At 53.5% G+C, this 27,504-nt stretch overlaps 1 protein-coding gene and 1 pseudogene across 1 annotated transcript; both read right to left on the bottom strand.

Annotated features, from left to right (window-relative positions):
* Window positions 1-6,530: 6,530 nt before the first annotated feature.
* Window positions 6,531-23,893, bottom strand: LOC116572322 (annotated as a pseudogene).
* Window positions 16,369-27,208, bottom strand: ACADS (acyl-CoA dehydrogenase short chain). Its single transcript, XM_032311230.1, has 10 exons — window positions 27,110-27,208; window positions 25,778-25,941; window positions 19,241-19,390; window positions 18,907-19,018; window positions 18,424-18,575; window positions 17,929-18,099; window positions 17,721-17,858; window positions 17,480-17,575; window positions 17,235-17,291; window positions 16,369-17,100 (listed from the first exon to the last, which is right to left on the bottom strand). The coding sequence occupies exons 1-10, from the start codon at window positions 27,153-27,155 to the stop codon at window positions 16,948-16,950; spliced, it is 1,239 nt and encodes a 412-aa protein (XP_032167121.1). The 5' UTR covers window positions 27,156-27,208; the 3' UTR covers window positions 16,369-16,947.
* Window positions 27,209-27,504: the final 296 nt, after the last annotated feature.

Below are 27,504 nucleotides of genomic sequence, written 5' to 3' on the forward strand. Positions count from 1 at the left end.
ACGTTTTTTTCCTCCTGCATATGCTTGTCCTAATAATTATCCTTAAAATCTTTTGGTTATGAAAATCAACTTCTAAAGGTTTTATTCTTGTTTAGAGATAACGTGTGCATGCAAGTGGGGGAAGAAGGAGAGGGGGAGAGAGAATCTCCAGCAGATTCCACACTGTGTGCAGAGCCTGAGATCATGACCGGAGGCGAAATCAAGAGTCAGACACTTAACCAGCAGAGCCACCCAGGTGCCCCAAAACAAGCTGCTACATTCTAAAACAAGTGAATTTAATGGGTGGACTGAAATATGGAGACTGAATTACTAAACCCATGAGGGCTGAGGAAATTATCCAGAAGGCAGCACATAGAGACAGAGACGGCAACATGAAAACGAGGTTACAAGACCCAGGCGATAAGAGGAGAAGGTCTGCAGGACCTCCCGGGAATTCCAGGGGGAACGAACAGTGCCTGCCACCAAGGTTTGTTCTGAGAACGAGAGGGACGATCATCAAATCCAACAGGTACGGTGTTTACTACGTGCCAACGATGTTCTGCCCAGTAATCCCTGTGTTTAAGAAGATCTGGCAAAAATATCCTCCAAAAAGGAGATTTAAATCATGGTATATCCACAAAATCGAATACCATGAAGCTACCAAGAAGCAGAAGGCAGATCTACAAGTGCTAAGATCTGGCGATCTTCAAGGGACACCAGAAAATGGAAAAAGCAAGATGCAGAACAGCGTGGGCCCATCCACACGAAGGCGGTGTGGACAGATCGCACCACCCCCACACAGACGTCCCTGGGAAGGGAGAAGGCTGGGTAAGAGCCGCTGCTCGGCAGAGAAGTGGGATGGGAAGGAGTCCGAGTTTTCAAACTTGTGCCTCTATTAAGGAACAAACAAATACTTCACTGAAAGAAGATCTTACCAGGCAGCAGGAATCACCAGTGCATGGCCTGGAGGAAAGAGACAGTGGGTCACCGAGCGTACACTAGGTGGTGTTCACGTCCCCAGGAAAGCCCTGCCATTAGCCACAGACTCAGGCCACAGCCAGGCTCTTGGCTGGACTAGACTGTGCACGCCGTCCCCATCACAAACACCCTCCTCTTGGGGTGGCGGACCTCAGACTGGTCCCACTCCCTGTGGTGAAAAAGAACAAGACAGACCCACCTCCTCCTCTTTCCCATGAAAATAAGATCATAAAATGGATGTCGCTTGTCATCACTCCTAAAGTAGAGGATACATGATGCAGTAATAAGCTATGGGGACAAAAACTCAGAGATTCACCCACAAATGTGTGAGGTGAAGGGCAGAGGAAAAGCAGAAATGCCTGGTTATTTCTTCTAGGAGAAGTCAGTATCCTCCTGACCCATTTCTGAAGATGAAAAATTGGAAATACAGACCTAAATATATTATTTAAAGTTAAAGATAATAACTAGGAGAACTAAAAATGTCAATTTTCCAAATTACACAGGGAAAGACATTGCAGCAAAGGATGAAAAGCAAAGCAAACAACAAGCATGCAAAGAAAAGGTGATAGTGTGAAAAAGGTGAAAGCTAAGATCAAGAATCTGGTACTAATTTAAGGTGGATAAAGTCACTTGTTAGAAGAAAAAAATTCGTATCAGACCGGAAAGATAAATTCACCCACTGAGAAATGACTCAAAATTTTGTTCCAAAGTAAAAGTTCGAGCAAAGATGTACCAAGCAAATACACGTGAGAAGAAGGGACATGATACTCAGATCCAGCAAAGCTGAATTTGGGTGAAAAGCATTAAGTACACATTTCATAATGGTGCGGACCCTCATCCACACTGAGTATTTCATTATCCACCCCAAGCTGTAAGTCAAGTTTTCCTTTCAGAGAGCGGAAGGCGGGGGGGGGGGGACATAAATAGGGACTATCCACAATTTTGAGTGCTTCGTGGCCATGTTTTCATTGTTATTATTTCAATAATTAATTTTTTTTAAATGAAGATTTATTTGTCAAAGAGAAAGAGCACAAGCAGGGGGAGCAGTAAGCAGAGGGAGAAGCAGGCTCCCCACTGAACAGAGAGTCCAATGCAGAACTCAGTCCCAAGACCCTGGGATCAAGACCTGAGCTGAAGGCTGACCCTTAACCAACTGAGTCACCCAGGCGTCCCAAAAATAAAAATCTTAAAATCTGACACTGTTAGGAACTTCTACTGCCAAACATATCAAACTATATAAGCCAAAATGCAACACAAGAAATTGATAAAAATGTTGCTGAAGAATGTGTACAGAAAGGCTCACCATGTCTGGGACAAATCTTGTGCTCTCCCCAATATCACTGCTAAGAGTGATGCCCCTTTTCTGTATGAAAGACCCCACCATCCTGCCAGCTGGACACGTTCCTCCGCTCCCATGACCAGTCATTCTCTCACTGGCTCCTGTCCGTTTACCTTCCTAAACGTCCCTGGGACCCATCCATTTGTCTCCATCTCCTCTGTCTTCACCGTGGTCCAAGATGCTACTGTCAGACCCCTAGATTATTTTAAGATTTTATTTATTTGACAGAGAGAAACAGAGATCACAAGCAGGCAGAGAGGCAGGCAGAGAGAGAGGGGGAAGCAGGCTCCCCGCTGAGCAGAGAGCCCCATGCGGGGCTCAATCCCAGGACCCTGAGATCATGACCCGAGCTGAAGGCAGACGCTTAACCCACTGAGCCACCCAGGCGCTCCTTACCCCTAGATTATTACAGGAGCCTTCTCTCTGACCAACCCCCCTTCTGTCTCCCATCACCTGCTCTATACACCATACCCAGAGTGATCTTTCCAAAATGGAAATATTCTCATACCACCCCTCTGAGTCAAGTGGGCCAAGGGCTTCCTGTTGCTCTCAAGGTAAGGCAGAAATCTATAATGTGATCCATAGGGCCAGGGCCACATGGTCCGCCCTGCATCTCTAGGCTCCTTTCACACCATGCTCCTCTCCCCCGACAGGGCATTTGCACAAGCCATACCCTAGACCTGGACTGTTCACCTCTAGGCTCTCTGTCTCATTAATGCCAATGCATGGGTCACCTTGTCAGGAAGCCTTCTGTGACCTGCCATTCTAGCTCAGATTCCTCTAGGTTATGCTCTCACAGAACTCTGTTCCTTTCTTGTGTTTTATTTATCCCATTTGGGCTATTACTCGAGTGCCTGCCCTGCCGCCCACCATCATCGTCATTATTCTAGAAGGACAGTTTTTTTTCCTGTTTTCCCCAATGGCTTGCACAGGATCTCAAATGTACTAGGTGCTATAATAAACACTAGGAAAACAAATCTGAATCAAATTATTAACATTTATTAGATCTTATTAATACCTACTTATTGTCATAGAAATCATAACCTTTTAGTTCTTATGAAATATTGAAGAAAACTGCCTCCTCACACAACCTCATCTGAAAAGTAGAGACAGCTGATCACTTTCTCCGACTACTGCACAGAAGTGCTTATGAGAAAAAGCGAAACCCAGCGAGGGCTCTGTCTTGCTCACTGCTGTGTCCCCGGCACCTGTCGCAGGTGCTCGGTGCACATGTGTCAAACAAGTAAGAACGGAAAGATGAAAGTGAAGACCCTCAAGAAATAGGACAAAGAGACAAAGAAGAGTAAAAGAAAAGGAAATCAGAGATTCAGTCAAAAAGAGCCGACATCAGATTCATGGGAATTTCAGAAAGAAAACAAAAAAGAGAGAATAAAATGACCAAAGAATATACTATTTCCAAGAAGCTCAGAACATGAATCTCCAGGCTGAGAGCAGCAGCCAAGCACTCAGCTCTGGGTGAAAACTGAGCCACATCAAGGCATGTTGCTTTAACATCTCAGGACATGGGAGACAGGGAGAGGATGCTACAGATGCTCAGACAGAAAACACAGTTCACCTACAAAGGTTCAAGAACAGAACGGCTCTGGACTTCTAAATGGTAACATTAGAAGCTAAAAGACAATGCCTTCAAAATTCTGTGAATTTTGAAACTAGAATTCTATACCCTAACTACCAAGGATTAAATAAAGAATGGATTAAAAATATCCAGGCCATGTGGGGCACCTGGGTGGCTCAGTTGGTTAAGCATCTGACTTTGGCTCAGGTCACGGTCCCAGGGTCCTGGCATCGAGTCCTGTGTCTGACTCCCCGGTTGACAGGAAATCTGCTTTTCCCTCTCCCTTTGCTCCTCCCCCATCTCATGTGCTCACTTGCTTGCTCTCTAATGAATGAATGAAAGTCTTTTAAAAATATTTAAGATATTCACCATTTTTTTAAAAATTGCCTCCATTCATCTTTTCTCTGAAAGCTACGGAAGGAACTATTCCACCAACACTAGGTAATAAAACAAAAAAGAGCCAGGATCCAAGAAACAAGGAACATGGCAAGGAATGTTCCAGAATGATACTGTGGGTAGTGGGTTCAGATTAACCGAAGGAGAAGGTTGGGGCCATGAAAATGCACCTGTCAGAACACAACTGACCGAGGGCCTCAGCTGCTCGCCTTTAAAGTCCGTGCTGCCGTTTGCCCCAAGGCCACCTCCCACAGGTCGCTCCCAGACAGAGACTGAGTACCACAGGGATTCTAAGGCAGATCCATTCCAGGGAGACAGGGGACTCCTCCAGTGGCTCCGTTTGGCTAGAAAATGCCCTGAAGGCTGTGCTGAACTTCCCCGACACTGCACTAAAGCCTAGGATGCTTCTACCCAAACTTCTCTCCTTCCTACTTGGGGCCGGATGGCTCACCCAGCCTTCTCCGACTCCCCCACCAACATCTTCCATCAGAGGGGGATCCCTCCTAATAATTCTCCCGTTTAGTCCCGCCATGCTGTCTGCTTCTGCGAGGACTCAGCCGAACACAAGCGAAACCAAGAGTGCGCTAAGAGAACAGGCAGTAAGACCGGGGGTTTGAAGCTGTCTCACCAGCAGCAGCAAGGGAAGAGGACATGGTCCCAGCTGGCAGACGGCGTGGACAGATCCTGTCCCCACTGACGGCTGAACTAGGAAAGCTCTCACCCGCGGTGACCAGGGGCATGTTGTGGTTGGGGAGGAGGGATGCTGTGGCAGCTGTGGTGACACAGGCATGGGAAAACTATCCAGGGCACGAGTGTGGGGGACAGCGTCTACAGAAACAGCAGAGTGGCCATCCGTATTATTGACTGTCTGGATGCCCTGTAGATGCTAGTGAGAAACTGAGCGCTGTTACCAGTGAGAGGGCCTTGAACCTGAACGGCGTATAAGGAGGCTCTTTCTCTTCAGTTACTGAGATACGGTTAACACAGAACGTTGTGTAAGTTTAAAGGACACAACACACCGATTCGATACGTTCACAGATGGCAGCGATTACCACCCAGCGCCCGCTAACACCCGGCACTTGCGGTTCTCTCTAAAGAGGCTCCTACCACCGGCCGCAGAAGGGCAGATGCGGCTGAGTGACAAGACCGGACCTCAGCATCAGAGCTCCAGAGACCCGATGCTCAGCCAAGGCAGGTCTGCTCTGCCAAGGTGAGGGCGCGGTGGGGAACACCGGAGCCATCGGGACGGGAGCCCCACCAGTGAGATTCTCCCCGCTCTAGCCCAGACTCTCTGGGCTCGCAGAGGGTGCGCTGCCGTGCTGCCTCTCGCCATCTCAGGTGCCCCCTCAGAAGCCGCCCCCGGCCCTCCTGGCAGCCAAGGCACTACATGTGGTTAAGCCCTAGCATAACCCAATGCAGGATATGCTGGTCCTGCCCAGGAAGCTGAGAGACTCACGTTCTACAGCAGCAAACAAAACTACCCGGGTCTCAGTGGCTTTCAAAGTGCCTCAGTGTGTGACTCTTGATTTCAGTTCAGGTCATGTTCTCAGGATCGTGAAATTGAGTCCCACATCAGTCTCCATGCCCAGTATCTCTCCTGGGGTGCCTGGGTAGCACAGTCAGTTGAGCATCAGACTCTTGGTTTTGGCTCAGGTTGTGATCAAGTCCTGCATCAGACTCCACGTTCAGGGGGGAGTCGGCTTGGAGAGTCTCTCCCTCTGACCCTCACCCCACTCACACACATTCCAAGATAAATCTTTTTTTTTTAAAGATTTTATTCATTTATTTGACAGAAAGAGAGACACAGCGAGACAGGGAACAGAAGCACGGAGAGTGGGAGAAGCAGGTTTCCCGCAAGCAGGGAGCCTGATGTGAGGCTCGATCCCAGGACTCTGGGATCATGACCTGAGCCGAAGACAGATGCTTAACGACTGAGCCACCCAGGCACCCCAAGATAAATCTTAAAACAAAAAATGTTGGGGCGCCTGGGTGGCTCAGTGGGTTAAAGCCTCTGCCTTCGGCTCAGGTCATGATCCCAGGGTCCTGGGATCAAGCCCCTCATTGGGCTCTCTGCTCACCAGGGAGCCTGCTTCCTCCTCTCTCTCTGCCTGCCTCTCTGCCTACTTGTGATCTCTGTCAAATAAATAAATAAAATCTTTTAAAAAAGAAGAAGAAGAAGAAGAGCTAACACTTATTTAAAAAAAAACCAAAAAACGTTTCTCTCCCCCTCACCCTCTGGCTCTCCCACCCCCCCCCAAACAAAACAAAACACAGTGCCCATTTATTATCAGTCAGTGCCCATAGTTTAGGAATCTGGGCACAGCTTAGCTGGATCCTCCGCTCGGGGCCTCACAGAGCTGTGGTCAAGATGGAAGCTGGGCCTGCATCTCATCTGAGACTCAGGGCTGTCTCCCAAGCCCATATGCTTGTCAGCAGAATTCAGTTCCTGGTGGCTATAAGACAGTTATAAGATAGTTGTCCCTGACAACTGGAGCTCCCCTCAGCTCTTAGGGGCCGGGCAGTTCGGGACATACTGCCCTCACACGGGCCCTCCTCTCACAACATGGCAGCATGCTTCCTCAAAGCCAGCAACAAAGCATCTGTGAACTATAACTTTCAGTTTAAAAGCTCACCTGATTAGGTATGGCCCACCCAGGATCAATTCCCTTTTGATTAATTCATAATAAACTGATCTGGGATCCTAACTGCAGTGGTACAAACTTCTCAAGAACTTTGCTAGTCACCTACGTATGTCACAAGGATTCACATCAGTGGACAAGAGGCTCATCCACAGATCGTTCCTACATAATCACATCTCTATTTCTGGTTTCTGCTGAGGTGACTCCAGGGATCTGAGTCACACACATTATCTCTTCTGAGAGACCTGTCTGGGACCCGCTGACTGAAAAAGTGCCCAGGTTCTTAGGAGGAAGGACACCTGAGCCACACACCACAGATCCCGTAACATCACAGCAAGCACGTAACCCATGAGCATCCCCTCCCAGTCATCCCCCAAAGGAAGTGTGGTTATTGACTTGCGTGACTGTACACTGGGTGGAAAGGGGTCCTCCAGATACTTCAAGGACTACTAGACACAGGCTCTGAGTTGACACTGATGTCCAGAGGCCCAGAGTTTCATCACAGTGCCCCCTCCTTAGAGTGGGGGCTCACGGGGTCAGGTCCCAGACAGAGTCCTAGCTGAAGTCCCACTCACGGTGGGTGCCGCAGGTCTGCAGAGTCCTCTGACAGTCATCGCTCTGGTCCCCGCATGTGTAATTGGCATTGGTAAACTTGGCCATTGAAGCGATGCGTGTATTAGGTCCCTGGGTGTGGAGGAAGGGCTGTCACAGGAGGGAGGCCCAGCGGAAACCTCTGAAACTCAGATATATACACACATCTCAGCTCCCCATCAGGCAGAGGCACCGAACAACCAAGCAGGCAAAATGACTCCGTGAGTCGACATCAGCCAGCGTTCACCACCAGCCACCCCAACGCCAGCACAACAGGTGCCCCCAACAGCATGGCCTGCCACTTATCGAGACTGATCTAGCTGCTCTTGCCGCAGAAGGCCCAGCAGGTCGGCACCAGAGACCAGCACTGCGTTCGCATTATGGCGCTGCGCCTTCAGAAGACCACGTGGTAGCAAATCAACATGGATCCCTTTCCCTCCTGGAAGGGCTGGTGGCTCGTCCTCATGGGGACAGATGGCTACAGAGTCGCCGCCGTGCCCGTCCCCAGGGCTGGACGGCATGCCCGATGCCTGGGCCGGAGATCCCACACAGCAAGCCCGGCGCACAGCTGTGAAGCAGGTGCAGGAGGGCGCCCACCATCCTGTGAGCCCCTGGGAGGGGTCACATTCCAGAAGCAGACTCACAGAAAGCTCCAGGGGCCTGAAGGCACAGCTCAAAGGCCAGCTTAGCAAACATTCTCAAAGGACAGGTGCTACCTGTCAGGACACTGGGTTTCTATTACATCAGGCACGGCTGTCTAGGTCTGAGTCTGCGCAGGAAGGACACATGGTTCTCAGAACGAAGACTGGGAGCAGGAGTTGCCCCACTTGCCATTTTGTGCTTCTCACCCCACAACTCTGGGCTCTGAGGGGTTGGAAGTCACGGTCACCAAAGGGGTGACCACTGTCATACTACCATTCCAGCAGCTGCCGGGCAGGTGGATGTCTGAAGGAAAGCATCAGGAGGAAAAGAGGATCCCGCGCAGGCACAGGTAACAGACCAGCAGGAGGAGGCTGTTTTTACACGAGGAAGACGGGAAACAAGGTGCATGGAATCCAGGTGACCCTCCTGGACCCCTCCTGGCATTCTGCCCTGCGCCAGCCCGGAACAGACCTGGGCCAAGCAGGCTCCGCCCACCAGGAAGTGCTCAGACCCTTCGGAGATGAAGGTCGGGACTCCTCCACCAGGCAGAACCGCCAGCACATGCCAAGGTGACCGCCGGGGGTGAGAGGCATGGGGAACGGACCGTGGAGGAGAACGAGGAGGAACGCAATTGCACACTCAAAGTCAGCGCAGCGAAGGGAGCTGCGGTTCACCTCACGGACTTCCTCCTTCCGAATTTCCCCAGAGGAAGAAAGTGCTGCCCCACACACCTCCGGAGAGAAGCAGGACCGAGACACGCCTCACAGGCCTCCAGCACCAGGGAGCCGAGCTACCAGCAGCGCCAGCTGCTAAGTTTCGAACCGCACCCTCTGCTTTCCGGGGAGGCTTTGCCGGCCATGAACCCCTCCCAGTCCAGGACACAGGAGAGCCGGGCTACTGAGGCAGAGGACCCAGGACTCCTGTAACAGTTGATTTTAGCTTCAGGATTCCCTAACAGCTTTGCAGAAACTTCCTGCGGGTGCACAGCAATCCAGGTTGCTTCCGCTCAGCCTTCTCTTCTGCTTTCCCCCACTTGGTGTGATTACAGCTCAGCCTCGTGGTCAAAATCAAGAGTTGGAGGCATACCCAACTGAGCCCTCCCGGTGCCCCTCAAAACACATTTGAAAAATTTGCAACCCAGGCGCACCAGGCTCAGGTCATGATCTCAGGGTCCTGGGATTGAGCCCCGCATTGGGCTCTGTGCTCAGCAGGGAGCCTGCTTCCTCCTCTCTCTCCCTCTCTGCCTGCCTCTCTGCCTACTTGTGATCTCTTTCTCTGTCAAATAAATAATCTTTTTAAAAAATTTGCAACCCATTCTTCATTAAAAAGAAAAACCTTTTCCTAAACTAGAAACACATGGAAATGTTCTTCGCTCACTAAAGGTTCTACCCAGAAATGTACGACAAAGAGATGTCAGACCTAACGGCGACGCATCTGAGGCCTTCCCAGTAAAGCAGAGGCGGCCATGCAGCGTCAGTGCAACGTGCCAAGAAAAAGAAAAGAGGGATGTCACATAGAAAGGATCACTGGCAGTGATGACTTAGCTTTTCTGAGTAGGCAATCTATTCAAAGAGCTGACAAGAAAGCTCTTCAGCATAACCAGATAAACACACAGAAATACAAGAACGTCAACGACATCAGCCATCGAGAATTTCTGAAAAAAAAATAATGGAGGGCTTCTGGTTTCGACAAGAGGGAGAACTGGGGAAGGCTGCCGGCCCCGCCTCAGCCAGGCTCGGAATGCTTTCGAGATGAAAGGCGCGCACGCGGCATTAAGGAACTCCAGTGTGAAGAGCACAAGAAAATTCCTGGGAGCGAGGGTAGCTGACACCAGGGATAGAAAGAACCACAGCAGCCCAGAGAAGAGTCAGGGGACACCCGTGGCAGGGGTCCTGTGACCAATCCTCAACTCCGGTGACCCACTAGAAGGCCTGGGTGGACCTGATACCAAGTTACCTCACGGCTAAGGTTTGTTGTTGTTGGTTTTTTTAAGAATTTTTTTTTTTAATTTATTTGACAGAGATCACAAGTAGGCAGAGAGGCAGGCAGAGAGAGAGGAGGAAGCAGCCTCCCTGCTGAGCAGAGAGCCCGATGCGGGGCTCGATCCCAGGACCCTGAGATCATGACCTAAGCCGAAGGCAGAGGATTTAACCTGCTGAGCCACCCAGGCGCCCACAGCTAAGGTATCCTAAGCAAAGGATATAACAGAGAAGCAGCAAGAGAACGACATGCACAGGTAAGGCCCTGAGAGGTCAGGAGCAGACCTTCCGTAAGTGTTGCACAGATTTTTTTAAATTTTATTTTTTATTTTTATTTGAGAGAGAGAGAGAGAGCCCAAGCGGGGAGTGGAGGGGCAGAAGGAGAGGGAGAAGCAGACTCCCCCCTGAGCAGGGAACCCACGTGGGGCTCCATGCCAGGACTCTGGGATCGTGACCTGAGCTGAAGGCAGATGCTTAACCAACAGACTGAACCAACCAGGCGCCCCCCAGATTTTTTTTTTAGATAAAGTGCTTATTTTTAGACCAAATATATTTTATAAAAAAACCCTTTAAGGGGTGCCTGGATGGCTCAGTGGATTAAAGCCTCTTCCTTCAGCTCAGGTCATGATCCCGGGGTCTTGGGATCGAGCCCCAAATCGGGCTCTCTACGAGGCGGGGAGCTGGCTTCCCCCTCTCTCTCTGCTTGCCTCTCTGCCTACTTGTGATCTCTGTCTGTCAAGTAAATAAATCAAATCTTAAAAAAAAAAAATCCTTTAATATGCAAACCATAATCACAATAGCATTCCCAGAGCCGGAAGGGAATGGGGAATGGCAGAGAGTACGGCAGGGGAGGGAAGGTTTTCAGGGTCCCTTCTGCTTCCGTAGCCTGTGAGATTAGGAGGCCTTAGTGGAGAGCAGATCGAGGCAGCCAGAGGCCGGGGGTCCTGACACCATCACTGAGAAAGAGTGAGCAGAGCCAAGCCCCTCCGATGTGCCATCTCCCCACTGTGGCTGCCTCCCGGGACAGCCAGATTCAGCTAGGAGGTAAGGGGGGTGGCTGTGACGGACAGCAGAGTCAACGGTCATTCCTCAGCATCCCACAGAATGTACCCTGGGAACAGAGTCTTTCAGACACCCTCAGTGCAGCACAGAGAAGCAGCAGGTGCCCAGGGAAAGCCACTCAGGTCTTGGAACCCAGAGCTCTGGTAAGACGTGGACATGGCACCTTCCTGCTACATGAGTAGCAGTGGTAAGTGAGACTTGGGACTCCCAAACAGATACCAGCCGTGCGACACAAGCCCTAAGAGTCATGTTAAATATCCTAACATCTGATCATTGCAGGGCCTAGGGATTGTGGAGTACACAGTTTACTCTGCCATGATGCTATACCCAAGAATGTCGCAGAGTTAAAGACAGACAAGGACAAAGGCTCAGTGAGTGTTATACAAACCAAATGATAAAAATCCCACCTCCAAGGGTGCCCAGGCAGCTCAGTGAAGCCTCCAGACTCTTGATCTCAGCTCAGGTCTTGATCTCAGTATCGTAAGATCAGGCCCCACCTGCTATCACCAAGCACTTTATGGTTTAACTTAAGAACCTCAAAAAGAAAAAGAAAAACAATGGAAGGCCTTCTAGAGATAAAAAGCAGATAATTTATAACAGAAAAGGAAAAAAAATAGGGCCAGAAGCAAGAAGACAAAGATATTCTGAGATTTCAGAAAAGTTTCTATACAAAGGACCTCAGTAAATCAATCTTGGATAAAGTCCTTCAGTAAGAATATAAATAAGTCCACAAGAATGTGGAGATGCATGAAAGTAAGAGAAACCACCTTGATCATTCACAGTGACTGGGAGGGAGGGAAGGGGAGGTAGAGTCTTGAACAACCCTGAACCAATACACCAGAAGTGAATGGTGGAGTGGGGGGGATTGGTAGAAGAGAAAGGAGAGACCAGACAATGAGAGAATGCTCCAAGTTCTTTACCTGTCTTAAGAAAGGATGTAGATAGAAGTTAAATAAGTTGATAGGAAAAATTAAAAATAATTACTGATCTAAGTTACCTTAACCAGCAGAAGAATAAAACTAGAATGCATGCATTTTAAAAATAAGAAAATTCAATGTATTCAATAAAAGACAGAAAGGGAAAAAAATGAAAACAAAATAAAATGGAAAGGGGAAAATATAAAATGGCAGAAATAGGTCCAAATATGAAACAATTACAACAGATATAAATGGGTTAAACTTGCCAAGCAGAATGGGGACTCAGATTTGGGTAAAGTTGGGGTGGGGGGGAGATCCAATAAAAGGTTTTCCAGGGAGACGTGCTTACAACAACAACGTAAGGCTGAAAACAAAAGCAAAAACAAAAAGAAATTTTATATATTGGGAAAATACAAACCAAAAAACGCAAGGGTTCCTCAAGAAGATAAACATAGTTACTATATGACCCAGCACTCTGGGGTACGCAGAACTGAAAACATAGGTTCACACAAAAACCTGTACACAAATGTCCACAGCTGCATTATTTGTAAGAACCAAAACAAAAAAGAAACGACCCAAACGGATAAATAGGAGAGATTATTTGGCCATAAAAAGGAATTAAATGCTGACAAATGATATAACATAAATGGTCATAAAAGGCCATGCGGGGCCCGATCCCAGGACCCTGGGATCATGACCTGAGCCAAAGGCAGAGGCTTTAACCCACTGAGCCACCCAGGCGCCCCCAAAACCATTTTTTAAAGTATTTATTTGTTTATTTAGTGCAGCTTGGGGGAGGGGCAGAGGGAGAGGGAGAGGCCCTCACACAGACTCTCTGGCAAGGGCAGACTGGATCCCACAGCCCTGAGATCATGACCTGTGCCGAAATCAAGAGTCGGACACTTACCTGACTGAGCCACCCAGGTGCTCCTGCAAAAGCATTTTAAAAAGTGGAAGCCACACACTACAGGAGCCTTTGTGCAACTAGACAGCTGACAAATGATTAGCGTCTGAAATACAACCCATGAGACAATTCCGAATCAACCAGCGAAGGAGCAAAGGATGGGAACGCCCTTTCCCAGCAGAAACCACAATGGCCAGTAAACATGTGAAAAACAAGTGCAAGAACAACCAAGGAAATGCAAGGCGTGAAGTCAGTGATACTGAGTGAGGGTTGCACTCCTGCGAGGCTGGAAGGGGCAAGCTGACCCAGCTGCTGCGGGAGGCAGCTTGGCGATACCTGGTGAAGCTGAAGAAATAAACAGCCCAAAGATCATCAAAGACCACTTCTACTTACATACTCAAAAGTTGTCTCCTGTGACCAAGGAGACACATTCCAGAATGTTCTCTGCACCACGGTTTGTGTCAGTGAAAAGCTGGAAATTTTCTAAGTATATTTATACAATGCAGCAATCAAAATAAACAAACTAATGTATCAAAGTGGAAAAAAGAATTTTTTTTTTCCTGAAAATAGAAGCTTTTTTTTTAGTATTGAGTTTTTTGTTTTTGCTTTTTATTTAAATTCAATTAGCCAACGTATGGTACATCATTGCGTTTTGGCGTAGTGTTCAATGGTTCATTAGTTGCATATAACACTCTGTGCTCATCACGTCAAAAAGAATCTCTTAAACAATACTTGGTTTTTTACCAAAAAAAAGTGACTTAGGGACCATGAAGTAAATCTCCATACATTTCAAAGAATTTAGATAATCGGGAAAAGTTCTAAGACCACAATGCACTTAAGATAAAAATCATTAACAATGGGTACGGAGTTTTCTTTTGGGGTGACAAAAGTGTTCTGGAATGAGATAGTGTGGATGATTACACACACTATACATGTGCTAAATGCCACTGAATTGTACATTTTTGAAGAAAAATGGTAAATTTTACATTATGTGTGTTTTACCACAATTTAAAAAAAAATCAGTAACAAAAAATACCAAGGAAAATCCCATGTTAATAATACTCCTCTCAGTAACTGATAAGTCAAAGGAGAAGAATACCGAAAGAATGAAAATACAATATATCAAGGTTTTGGAAGTTAAGCTAAAGCCATGCCTAGAGAGAAATGTAGGACTTTAAATTCATTTATTAGAAAAAAGACTGGAAAAATCCATGAACATTCAGCCCAGGAAGCTGGAAAAAGCACAACATATGAAACCCAAAAATAGAAGGAAACAAAGCGTCAAACGAGATAAAACTTAGAACCACAATACCCAAAGTCAGTAAAGCCAAAAGCCGTTTCTTTAGAGACACTGCGAACACTGCGAAACCTCGCATTTATTCGGAAAAGGGTAACGGAACTAACAATGGAAGTCAGCAGTGAAACCGGACTCCCCCACGTTCTCACCGCCAAAAACACGACCACGAAGCCATAGCCAGTCCTGGAGAAACCACCAGAACGAGGCGCAGCCTGGGACCCAACCGGCCCGGCCACTTCCAACACGCCCGTGTCTGACCAACAGATGCAGTCTGGGAACCTGTCCTGGAGTGAAGGGGACAAGAGACCTCTCGCTGCAACAATGGACCCCCCGACCCTGAAAAACAAAACCGAGAAAGACCTAGTGACAACGGACAAGTGTGCAGGCGTCGGCAGCTGGACCCCCCGGGGGGGAACGGCCCGGCGTGGTGAAAGCGAACGTCCCGGGCCTTAGGAAACACGCACGGGATACTGGGCACAAAGGGACCGGAGGTCCGAGACCTGCTGCAGCGATTCAGCCGCAGACGGACCCAGGGGCGGAGGTCAGCCTTTGGTCCTACGCTGAGGGGCTTCCACGAACGGAGGCCGCTCCTCGTCAAAGCCAAGACTCTGGGAGTCGGCGTCCCCGCCCCGCGACAGTTCCTGGAGGCACCAGAGTGCGGGCTGGACGCTGGCTCGGCGCCCGGGGACCAGCGCCGGGAAGGACACTCCAGGGGAGCAGATCCCCAGCGGCGACTTGGAAGGCAAGCCGGTCCCTTCGCGCGCAGCCCCTTCGCCTTAGCCGGGGCAGGGTTCGTAGGCGGGGCGGGTGGGCCTGAAGCCTGAGCGGGAGGGCTGGGTTTCCAGCTCCGCTACCTGGCTCGGGGTGCGCTCCCTCTGCTCGCCTCTGAGCCGCCACATCACCCGCGCCCCACCCCCACCCAGCCGGACGGCCCAGGCCCCACGAACCACTGCCTGGGAGCCCGTGCTACCTGGACGAAGGGGTCACAGAGCCACCCGAACGCCCCCGCCCGGCAGCCCGTGGGGTCAGTGGCTAAGGGACGGGGTGTTCATCTGCCTCCCAAGTGGCGTAGGTCAAACTTGGTCGCTCCTGGGGAGAAGCCCCGAATCCCACCCCGCGCCCCGCACCTTCGGCTTGCACCTGAGCCCAGGGCGGCGACAGCGGCGGGTGCCCGCGGAGGGTGTGAGCTGGGAGCCCTTCGGGGCGCTCACCTGTTGCAGGAAGAGGCTTAGATCACCCGGACATCCGCGGGCCGGCCTGAGCTGGAGCGCGCGCACGGAAGCCGCGAGCCGCCGCACCTGCTGCGGGGCGGGGCGGGCCGCACGAGGGCACCGCCCAGCCGCGCAGGGGAGACCCCACCTCCAAGCCTAGCGCCGCGCGCCTCCGGGCGTCCGGGGCCCGGGTCAAAGGCCTGGCCCCAGGGGAGGCGCGCGGCTCCCCGCGACGTCCTCCGCCAAGACCGTCGAGGATGTTCGGCGCCCACGTGATGGGGGCTCCAAATGGGTCACGTCTCTGTCCCCAAGTCTCCGAGACCTCACCGCGACGACAGGCCCGCTTCCCCGCCCTGCAGAGGGCTGACCCCAGCTCCCTTGAATTCTCTCTTGCTGGGTTTCTCTTCCGGCTGCCTCACCGCATTAGGTGGCAGTCGTTAAGAGCTGGGCTCCGGCTCCAGGGGCATCAGGTCCCTGTCATCAGCGAAGGCTGTGGAGGCCCCATGTCCACCGTTCCGCAGCCGGGCTTGCAGGCCTGTACGGCTTTTCCCAGTCCCCTGGAGCCCTCTGCAGCTGTGACGCACCCTCCCTCCCTGCTGCTCAGGGGTTGGACCCACCTGCCCTCCCTGTGCAGTAGTCACTGTCCTAGACCCTCACCCCTGCCGGAGGACCCAGCTCTGTACCTTCCTGCAGGAAGGTACTGGTGCTGATGCCCCTGCAGTCAGCCATGCTTGCGCGCGCGCAGACACACACACACACACACACACACACACACACACACACACAGGTGGCAGCGGTCCGAGAACACACTATCAGACCATGTCCCCTCCCCAGCAGTGCCCAGGGAAGGACACGAGGACCAGAGCACAGGTACATTTTATTACTTAGTTTCCACAATTGATTGTCCTCAAGAAATTCAGACCCCTTCTACTCATTGATAATTTATGAAGAACCAGCTAATGGGTTCCAGGTGCTTCCGCCGGGACCACCAGCCTTCCCCAAACGCCCGGGCATTCTGTCCCCCACCCCCAACATTCCTCCCCCTGACCTCTAAGCTCAGGGAAAGAACAAGGGCGGCCAAGAGGCTGTCCCACCTGGGTCTCCTTCTGAGAAAGGAAATGGGGGTCCTTCCCAAGGCCCCGCCTCCAGAGGCCAGGTCCACTTGAAGACAAGGCACAGGTGTGAAGAGGAAGCAATGGCAAAAACCTGAGCTGAAGATGGGGCCCCTCACCTTTCCTTTCTCACAGACTCGGCCCCAGGCGGTTAGGTCTGGGGTCGGGGGGGAAGGTGAGGAGCCGGATGGTCCTAGCAAGAAGAGGCACAGAGGGTCCCGGACCGAGCATCAGGGTTAAGGCCTCGTGGCTCCTGCCTCCTTTGCGGTGGTCCACAGGCTGGTCTGGCCCCCGAGCGGGGCGCCCCTGGGCCCTGCATCGCGGCTCAGCTCCGGTAGGCTCTGAGCAGGTGCCCGGCGATCACCAGCCTCTGGATCTCGCTGGTGCCTTCGTAAATCTCGGTGATGCGTGCGTCGCGGTAGTGGCGCTCCGCTGGCATCTCTGTCACGTAGCCCATGCCTCCCAGGATCTGGATGGCCTACAGGGACAGTGGGGCGTCAGGGGCAAGATCGGCCACACGGGGGACCAGCAGGGGAGGGGCCGCTGGCCCACTTCTTACCACTCAACCTTGGGGGCCCCCTTCACGCCCGCTTCGTGCACCAGGACGCTCACCTGGTGGCTGATGGCGGTTGCGGCCTCCGATGCAGCCAGCTTGGCCATGGCCGCTTCCTAAGCACAGAGGATGGTGGGGTCAGAAACGTCACTTCGGGGAGGAGCTGCCAGCACATGGCCCTACTGCAGGGCCTCCCCCTGCGGCAATAAACCCACAGGCCCAAGGAACTGGAACCCCAGCCACACTTCCCCTCCGCACACCAAAGCTCCCGGCCGCACCTGAGGAGACCCTTCCCCACAGGCACCTTGGTGAAAGGCTTCTTATTATCCTTCAGCATTGCAGCACGCCAGGTCAGCAGCCGGGCACTCTCCAGGGCCAGGGCCATGTCCGCCAACTTGAACTGCAATGCCCCAAACCCCCGTGGAAGTCAGTGGCTGTCCTTCCCTCCCAGGAGAGGAGGGAAGAGGATGGAGAACCCAGGAGATCCAGAGAGGAAAGGGCGAGCTGCCCCCCTTCCAGCATCCACGCGAGGCTCCCCTTGTTACCTGGATGCCTTGGAGCTTGGTGAGGGGCGCCCCAAAGGCCCTGCGGTTCTCAGCGTAGTTCACGGCACAATCGAGGGCAGCCTGGGCGATGCCCAGGGCCTGGGAGGCGATGCCAATGCGCCCCATGTCCAGGGTTTGCTGTGCAGAAGGCCCCGGTCAGTGGCTGGCCAGCTGGGCCCCAGGGCCCGGGCCCCACTGCCAGGCTCACCATGGCTATCTTGAAGCCCATCCCAGGCTCGCCCAGCAGGCTGTCCTTGGGGATGCGACAGTCCTCAAAGATGAGGTTGGCCGTGGATGAGGCCCGGATGCCCAGCTTGTCCTCCTTCTTCCCCAGCGTGAGCCCAGGTGTCGGCATGGGAACCAGGAAGGCACTGATGCCCTAAAAGGCCCAGACATGGGCAGTGACGTTATCAGAGACCAGCCTCGGTCACGCCCCTTACTCAAGGGCACCAGACCCAAACTAGACCCTTCCCGCCACCTCCCTCAAACCTCAGCCCTCAGCCCCAGGGCATCCTCTGCTGGCTGCCCGGGGGAAGGTACAGATGGGCCTCAGGCCACCAGCAGGCTAGAGAGGGAAAGGGGCAGCTCCAAGGGGTGTGAGAGCAGGAACAGCTCCCCTGAGCCACGGTGGGATTCACATCGAGAAGCTTCAAAACGTCTACAGCCCAGAAGTCTCACCGACCCTCTCCCCAGGGACCCCCACCTTGTTCTGCAAGGATCTATCTGTGCTGGCGAAGACCACGGCGGCGGAGGCCTCCCAGGAATTGGTGATCCAGGCCTTGGTGCCGTTCAGGACCCACGAGTCCCCGTCTGCTCGGGCGGTGGTGGAGGCGGCCCCCGCGTCGCTGCCGTTCCCTGCCCCACACCCAGATTCAGAATCCACTGCTTCCGCTCCCAAAGGGCGCTGCCGCCCGCGAGCAGAGGACCATCCCTCGCCCCCAACTACAGCACAAAGACCTTCTGGCAGGGTGTGGGGGGGGGGCAATATACCACAGCGGGGCATCTTCACACCCAAGGGATCCCAGAGTCTTGAGGGGACCATGTGATCCTGGGCGCCACCACCCCCATCGAGGGCCTGTGCCCTCGTGTCACATGGCCCGGCTCCTGCCTCTGCCCCAGCTCCAGCCCAGTCTGTCACTTTGATTCTGTGCCGGGGACAGGGGCCAACCACGGTTCCACATGGTACCTGGTTCACTCAGTGCAAAGCAGCCAATTTTGTCGCCACCGGTAAAAGGGGTGATCCACTGTTGCTTCTGCTCCTTGGAGCCAAACTTCAGGATAGGCCCCAAGTAGAGGGACTGTGGAGGTGGGAGAAGGGGTAGGTGGCTGTTCAGAGGGGGCCTGCGGACCCCACTCCAAGACCTGTTCTCTCCAGGGCCCGACCTGAAAGAACTGAGCCCAGAGAGGTAGGGGGCTAGGTGCCGTGCCTGGGACGCCGGGACACATGGCCTGAGTGCCCATCTGTTCCTGGGAGCCTCCCTTCCACCTGTGAGTCCCGGGACCCAGGAGTGGGGACTCACGTTGTTGACGCTCATGATGACTCCTGTCGAGGCACAGCCCCGGCTGATCTCCTCCATGGCAATGGCATAGGCCAGGTAATCGAGGCCGGCACCACTGAACTCCTCAGGCACATCCATGGCCAGAAGCCCCAGCTCGCCCATCTTCTTCACCTGGCCACAAGGACATCATGGCAAGGGTAGTTGGGGGCCAGTGTCCACCCCTCCCAAGTCCAAACCCTCCTGCTCCTGAGCCAGTGCCTGCAGAAACTCAGACCATGTGGCCCCATCCACTCACACCCTGAACCTCACGCAGACGCTGAAGCCCAGCCTCAGCTCAGGTCTGCATGATGCAGTGGGTAACTAAGCTGTTCTGGCACCACACTCCACACTGGCTCACCTCTGTGTCCACAGCCACAGCCAGCAAGCAGGCAGAAGTCACAGGAAAACTTCAGGGGCCCCCAGGGTAAGGAGCAGGACAGCACAACGTCATATACACCTTCTCTCAGCTCTACACAGATACTCCTGCCTCCCCACCACAGGGCCTTTACACGTGCCATTTCCTGTCAGTAATGCCCTTTATCAGCTAGTTGTTGTGGTCTCCTTCCCTCCAAATCTCAGCTCAAGCCTCACTTCTTGCAGCTGCTGTGTCCCCTAACCAGGCGTTCTCCCAGAACCTGTGCCTTTCCAGCGCGGGGCTTATGCGACTGGAAGTTCACACCTATCACCCTGCTGGGTTTGGTTAAGATTCTCCCCCCTGACCATGAGGGCAGAGACTGGTTTTTGCTTGCTGCGATACTTGCAGTGCCCATGACTGAGTGAACAAATGCTAAAAGCTTGAAGTCTCTGATGTGGAACCACAGTAATAGTAACGGCCAGCCAGCAAGTGCCTACTGTGCACCCAGCTCTGCATCTGAGTCTCTCCAGAGCCCAGACCCATGGAGCAACCTGCTTGGGGCCAGAGCCTGTGAATAACGCTACCAGACCGCAGCCCAGGCGGTGACTCTGGGGTCGCAACCAGCTCCGTCCCTCCGACCTGGGACAACCTGCCTTCTGGGGGCCTGACACGGACCACCCAGAACATCCTGAGCTTCACAAAGAAGCAACTAAAATCAAGCTGCCTGTGGGGAGCAGCAGAGGGCAGGGGGAGAAGGGTGCCACAGCTCTCCGTGAGCCCCTCACTGTCACTGGGTTGCTGTCACCGTGTTCTTTTTTTTTTTTTTTAGATTTTATTTATTTATTTGACAGAGAGAGAAAGAGATCACAAGTAGGCAGAGAGGTAGGCAGAGGGAGAGGAGGAAGCAGGCTCCCCACTGAGCAGAGAGCCCGATGCAGGGCTCGATCCCAGGACCCCAGGATCATGACTAGAGCCAAGGCAGCGGCTTAACCCACTGAGCCACCCAGGTGCCCCCTGGAACCGTGTTCTTACACAAGTTGACTTAAAAGAAACTAACATAAGAATGTTCACAATATTTTCTCAGTTTTCTGTAATTAATAGGACTTCCGTGATTACAGGTGTCACACCCCCTCGGCAGAGCAGCTGTGACAGGGAAATGCTTGCTGAAGGACGGAGAAAATACGTGCAGTGCAGAGCCCGGATGCCGGCGCAGTTAGGGTGGTCGGTGAGTCGCTCACAGTCAGGAAGCGGCTGACCAGGGCTCACCGGGAAGACACTGACCGCGACAAGGAGCATGTCCATCGTGGTGTGCAGGCCCCTCTATGAAATTCTGAAATTATTACCCTTAGCATGGGGTGGGGGGGCAGGCGGGGTGCAGCCGCCCACCCGCCAAGCCAGCAAGTGCCATGGCACCCTGAGGCCACAAGAGGGCAGATCCGGGTGCCTCTGCTGGGGAGATTAAATTAAAGATCTTGGATTATCCAGGGGGACCCAGGGTCATCTCAAGGGTCCTTATGAGGGGAAGAGGGAGACAAGAGGAACGAGAGGTGACAATGGAAGCAGGGCTCAGAGCGACCAGAGTGCTAGCTGGAGGGGGGTCACGGGCAGGTAGCCCCACAGGCCTCCACATGCTGGAAGGGGCAAGGCCCTTCTCCAGGGCCGCCAGCACGCTAATTTCAGTCCATCAAGACCCACTCTGGATTTCCAACCTCCAGGAAGTGTTGGATAATACGCTCGTGTTTTAAGCCACTAGTCTCTCGTCTGTGGTCGTTTGTCACAACAGCAAGAGGAAACTGACAGAAATCGGCTGAGGTGGGACACCCAAGTGACTCAGTTGGTGAAGCGTCAGACTCTTGGTTTCAGCTCAGGTCACGATCTCAGGGTCATGGGATCAAGCCCTGAGTTGGGCCCCATGCTAGGCAAGGAACCTGCTTAAGATTCTCCCCCCAAACTGGACCCCACCACCGGTCCCTACCACTCACTCTCTCTCTTAAAGAAAAAAGGCGGGGGACTCAGAGGTACCCCAGATGTGTCATTCTGAGGATCTCTTAAAAAGCCAAATACTCCGTGGTGACCACAGCTGCAGCCAGAGAGGGTGGGCCTGCTCAGAGACATGGCAGCCCATGGGCAGAAAGCACCCCGGCCTGCAGGGGAGCCGAAATTCGAGTGGTCTACACAGCACCCTATCTCAGTCCACGCGGGGGTGCTCACAGGGCCTGGTGCCAGCAGGAGCATGACCTCAAACCAGAACGGTCAGACCCACCCTTCAAGGCAGCCCACAAACGCAGGCCAGGGAGACACAGCGTCTCCTCGGGGAAGGCGCTGCGGGGTCAGGAACCTGGGCCACACTGCACCTGGCGCTGGAAGCACACACCGGCCTCGCCAGGCACCTCGCTGGAAGGCTGTCTCTGGCCTCCTGGCCAAACTGTTCCACGCTACTGGTGCCACCCAAGCTCCTCTTCATCCCAAAGCCCTTCTGAGTACAGCCCTGGAGTAAAGGACGGACTCATTCCACACCCCACAACTCCACTTTCCCCCAAGAAACAAAAAGGGAACTGAAATCCACAGGTGGGGTGCAGGGAGCTCCCGCAGAGGTGACACCTCCGGGACACAAGGAAGCCAGAGCTCGGGGCCCTCTCCCCTTGACCGCGCCCCCTCCCCCCAGGCTCTCCTGACGGATCACAGCAGGAGCTCCCTGCACCCCGACCAGTCACACCCCTCAAGGGTCACCCAGGTCCGTTCTGCCCCTGCTATATGCCACCAGGGTTTGCCTGAAAAGCCTCCAGCTCCAGCTTGCTGGAGGGCGGGAGCCGGGCCCCCCCACCAGGCCTGGCGCCTGGTCGCAATCGGCTCACCCAGTTTCATCAGTGATGCCTGGCTCTGCTCTTCCAACCTTTCTACTCAGAAAGCCCAGGGGCGCCTGGGTGGCTTGGTCAGTTAGGCATCCAGCTCTTAATTTCAGCTCAGATCATGATCTCAGGGAAGAGACGACAGTATTGAAAACATTAAGAGACCAGGGACTAGATGTAAAGCAGCAGAAACAGAAAGAACATGTGTGTCCCTCCCATCAGGAGAATGTTGAGCAGGCACTTCCCAGAGAAATGCGTCTGTAAGGCACTTCTAGCGCTCACACCTTCACAAAATCAAATTTATCCAGAGTTTGCGTAAGCTCAGCAGAGACAAAACTGATTCCCTTCAGAGACTCCAGTGCCCTCACTTACGGGAGACTTGCCTCTTATTCAAGGGAAAGAAGCCCCATCTGCAGCCGCCTCCAGTGTCCGCTGGTGGCAAGTGCTACGTGTTGGGCCAGACCCGCCACGCAGGGCCACCTCGCCCCCCTGTTCAGTCAGCAACCCGCTGTTGACTGTTGGGGCACTTCCCAAGGGCACTGTATGTGCAGACAGGGACGTGCGGCAGGAACGGGAAGCTGAGTGCCAGTAACAGCACACAGCGACCTGCTGGGCACATAGCCACTGGGTCGTGGGTGAGGAACGGGCTGCTCCCGGGGCACACACAGATGAATTCCCTTGGGACAAATGGGAGGTGGCATTCAGACACATTTCCAGAGAGTAGTTAACAAGATTCAGCGGGTAGGAAGAAGAAAATGGGGTATGGTTCTAGAAGTTCCTAAGCGGCTAACTGGATCAGGGAAGCACCATCACCGGAGAGAGGACATAAGGAGGAAGAGCAGGTCTTGCACCTGGTCTAGGAAAGCTATTCAATAAATAGTCACTGAATGAAGAAGAAACGTGGCTCAGTGTTTTGTTTTGTTTCATTTTTTAAAGTAGGCTCCACACCCAGGATGGGGCTCGAACTCATGACCCTGAGATCAAGAGTCGCATGCTCTACTAACTACTAACTGAGCCAGCCCCTCGTGGGGCTCAGTTTTATACAATAAATATACAGCCCCCACGTACTGAAGGCTGGTGAGTACAAGCTCAATTGAAACACCATTTTATTTCTTATTTCCCTTTATAATAAAATAATTTTATAAATTTTCCGTAGTTTCCTTTCTTCTTTTTTTTCTTTTCTTTCTTTCTTTCTTTTTTTTTTTTTTTTTTTTTTGTTTGAATACAGAAAAACTGAAGCTCGACTGAGGTCTCCAAACCAGCAAAGCAAGCAGAAATTGGTACTAGCCTTCCACCTAATTCTTGGCCTGCCTCCCTCAATTCTTCTCCCCTTGAATATTCCCCCATAAACCCACTTTTTCTGGGAGGAAGGGGTAGATAAAAAATTCTTCAGGGACGGGGCGCCTGGGTGACTCAGTGGGTTAAGCCTCTTCCTTCAGCTCTGGTCATGATCTCAGGATCCTGGGATCGAGCCCATCGGGCTCTCTGCTCAGCGGGGAGCCTGCTTCCCTCTCTCTCTCTGTCTCTGCCTGCCTCTCTGCCTACTTGTGATCTCTGTCAAATAAATAAATAAAATCTAAAAAAAAAAAAAAAAAAAAATCTTCAGGGAAAACTACTAGAAATCACTAACCAAGCACCTACTCTAGCCCAGGCAGGCCACCTAGGTGGCTATTGCACAAGAAACTTAACCTCTAGCTTCAGTTTCTTCATCTGAACACAGAAGATACTCTAACCTCCCCGAAGTATGGTGCTAAAGATGGGATATTCGAGCACCCAGAATACAGCAGCCCCCAAATGACAGCTAGTCCTGTTCTTACTACCGCTGCACTGGGAAACTTAGGTGGTCTTATTATCGAGTTTGGTGACCTGCCACATTAGCTGGTGTCGAGTTCTCTGACCCCTCTGCCAGCCGGAGCCCTGGACTCCCTTCTGAGCCTGGGCGCTCAGCTGCTACAAAGGAGGAACCGAGGCCAGGGTAAAAGAACAAACCCAGCAGGTTTCAGTCTGCTGGGAGGGACACGGATTAACCTCTGGATCCCATCAGCCACTGAGACAAGAGTCCGGCAGTGGTGACAGGGGTGGTGACAAGCTCAGAAGATGAGGCACAACTCCTCCCTAGGTCTACAGCCCAGGCAATTCAAACAGGAGCCGCCTAAGGAAATGGGAAAGCAAAGTCAGAGGAGCAATCCCAACCCACGGGAAGGGGGTGGGGGGTGGCTGTCGCCACAGCCTTCGCCCTCCACACCTGTGTCTGCCATGGCTCCGAGGGGTAGCCTGCAAGTTCCCAAGCCCCAGGAAGCCCGAAGGAGAATATAAAGCCAAAGGACCAGTTCAAAGGAGCTTGGGGGAAGAAATCTGTTTCTACTGCCAGCGTTCCTGTCCAGAGCAAATCTACGTCTGTCATCTGAGTAAGAATTTCAGGAATAGCACAGGAAAAGTAAGTCAAGCCATCTGTCTTTTGGTAGGAGAAGCCCCAACACACAGCCATGTCTCAGGCAACTGCTCCAGGGGCAACGTCTCGAAACTCATCCTGCTTTTCCATGGCCGCTCTGCTTAGTCCCATCCTCTGCTCACAAAGAGACCGAGTTTGGTCACATCTCCCTTAACGCACTGAACGATGATGGGAACGTGCCAGGTGGGGTCACGGAGGGCAGAAGGGCAGTTTAAGCCCTTGACCGGAAAATTCCCAACTAGAAGAGGCCTTCCCTTCCCACCAACCGGGCTACTGGGCCAACCACGTGGAGAGTGGATAGAGAAGATGGTGCTGGAACCAGCCAGGCTCGGGATGTGCATGGGGATCAGATGTGCAGGTGAGGATGTCCTCAGGACCAGCCGGGATGATGCGTGGGGATAAGTGCTCCACACCCGGAAGGTACCAGCCGATGTCAGTGCCCAGAGCGCCACCTGCCCACCTCACTCTGAGCTACCCGCGCATCACCACACTCCCGGCACAGTCCCCAAGACGCTGTGAAACAACGCAGTATTTTCTAAGCTGGAAAAGGGGCCCCAGAGCCCAGGAGACATGAAATGGCAACCAGAAAACTCTGGAACTCCTTAGAAGGCAAGCAACTTGTAAGCTTAACCATGGCCACCAGCACGATGCCCAGCCACCCTTATTATTGTTATCGTGGAAATTAAAGCCCGGGCTATGGGCCTCGTGCAGGATGAAGAAAACCTCCAGAGCATCTTCTGGGTTCCAGGACCCGCCTTAGGATTCCTGGCTGGGAGTCTCAGGGCCTCTAGCGGTGACTGTCACCGCTAATCCAGCAGCAGCAGGCAGACCACCCTAGGGGCTGCTGCGGTCGGAACTCTCACCTGGGCCGTTGGGAAGCGATGCTCCTTGTCCACCCGGGCCGCAATGGGAACCAGCTCCTTCTCAGCAAATTCCCGGCAGGTCTGACGCAGCATCTGGTGCGTCTCAGGCAGCTCCACCGACTGGTAGATAGTATGTAACCGACGGCAGGCCCGAGGACGCAGAGCTGCCGGCAAGAAGAGCAGGCAGTAGTGAGAGGGGGACACTGGAGGCCCTGCTGCATGATCAACATAATGGCCATCCCATGACGCAATGGGCCTCCCCCAGGGGTGCTTTTGCCCCCCCCACTAGCCCCCTCCCCTCGCCCCCAGGACATCTGGCAGTGTCTGGAAACATTTCTGGTAGTTGCAGCTGAAGGGTGGAATGCTGCTACTGTGGAGGGGGTAGAGGACAGGGATACTGCCTAACACCCTACAATGTACAGGGCAACCCCACAACAAAGAATTATCAGGGTCCAAAATGTCAAGCACGCTATTTAGAAACCCACACCAGCTGAATGCTTCCTCGAATTGCAACACGCTTGCTCCACAACTCTCCCACCCCATCTTCACACCCATGGTACTAAGACCACAGCTTTGCCACTTAGGCAAAGATCTTAACTTCATTGAGCCTCTGTGCCTAGAAAACCTGGCCGCCAGCAGTACTGAGCTCCTGGGGGTGGGTGGGTGGGAGAGATGCTGACAGAGGCACTCAGCCCGGGGCCTGGCAGAGACAGCTCTCCGTGGGGGTCCCCTTACTGTTGTCCTGCAGGCAAAGGAAGCCCTGGCCACGTGTGTCACTGCTGCTACAGCGGGAGAGAAATAAACCGGGAAAGGTGCGACGGGAAATAACCAACGAGCCTTCACAGTTCTGAGCGCCATCTGACAGGCGCTGTGCTGAGTGTTTTACACAGCCTGGTCCTTGTAACAAGTCCACGAGAAGAGTGACACATCCTGGGACCATTTTACACACGGGCCAAATGAGGCGGACGGGCTGAGCGTCTCGCCCAAGGTCACAGACACCGAGTCTGGGTTCAGTCCCAGGCCTGGCTCGGGAGGAGGGGCGCCCCTGAGACTCCAAGGGCCGGTACTTGCAGGGGTGGGGTGTGAGGGGGCAGTGTGGATGCCTAGGCGAGAGCGGGGCGGTGGGCGCGCGTGGAGCGGGAGCCGGGGCCGCGCAAGCGCCAGCAGCGGGCCAAGTGGGGCAAAGGCCGCGCGTGCTCCAGGAAGGGGTGCCGCCCTGCGGCCGCTGCCGCCGCAGGGGAGAAATCGGCCGCCGGGACTCGCTCCCGCTCGGCCAGCCCGGGCCGCCGTCGCCCCCCCAACCCCGGCTCTGCGGCGCGGGAGCGCACTCACCTCCGCGGCTAGGGCCGCAGGCCCGGGCGAGCAGCGCGGCGGCCATGGACGCGGACACTGCGCGGGGATTCTGCTCGCCGACCTCCCGCGGGAGCGCACCGGTTCCGGGCCGCGGGGGCGGGGCAGGGGCGGGCCGTCACGCCCCTTAGCCCCGGAGGCGGGGCCCACCGCCGCTCCTCCCGGCCCTGCCTCCTTCCCAGAGGGCAAACCGCGTTCTCCCAGTTCGCTAGGTCTCTGCGGTCCGCCCTCATCCTTTCTCAAAACCCGCGGACGGTGGCCCATCTCTCCTAAAATCCAATTCCGCGACCTAAAATAGGATCATATGACCAACCCGCACCTACCTCTCTTGCCCCGAGCCCACCGTCCCCTCGCTTTGCTCCAGCCGCAGAAGGCAG

This window comes from Mustela erminea, chromosome 13, assembly GCF_009829155.1.
Source record: "Mustela erminea isolate mMusErm1 chromosome 13, mMusErm1.Pri, whole genome shotgun sequence".
NCBI classification, from domain to species: domain Eukaryota; kingdom Metazoa; phylum Chordata; class Mammalia; order Carnivora; family Mustelidae; genus Mustela; species Mustela erminea.

Excerpts from the sequence above, each read along its gene's own strand:
- ACADS (XM_032311230.1), bottom strand. The coding sequence starts at position 27,155 with ATGGCCGCCGCGCTGCTCGCCCGGGCCTGCGGCCCTAGCCGCGGAG. Across the intron at positions 25,942-27,109 it reads CTGCGGCCCTAGCCGCGGAG|CTCTGCGTCCTCGGGCCTGC; the intron begins GTGAGTGCGCTC and ends TCTTGCCGGCAG. Across the intron at positions 17,101-17,234 it reads CAACCGCCATCAGCCACCAG|GCCATCCAGATCCTGGGAGG; the intron begins GTGAGCGTCCTG and ends CTGTCCCTGTAG.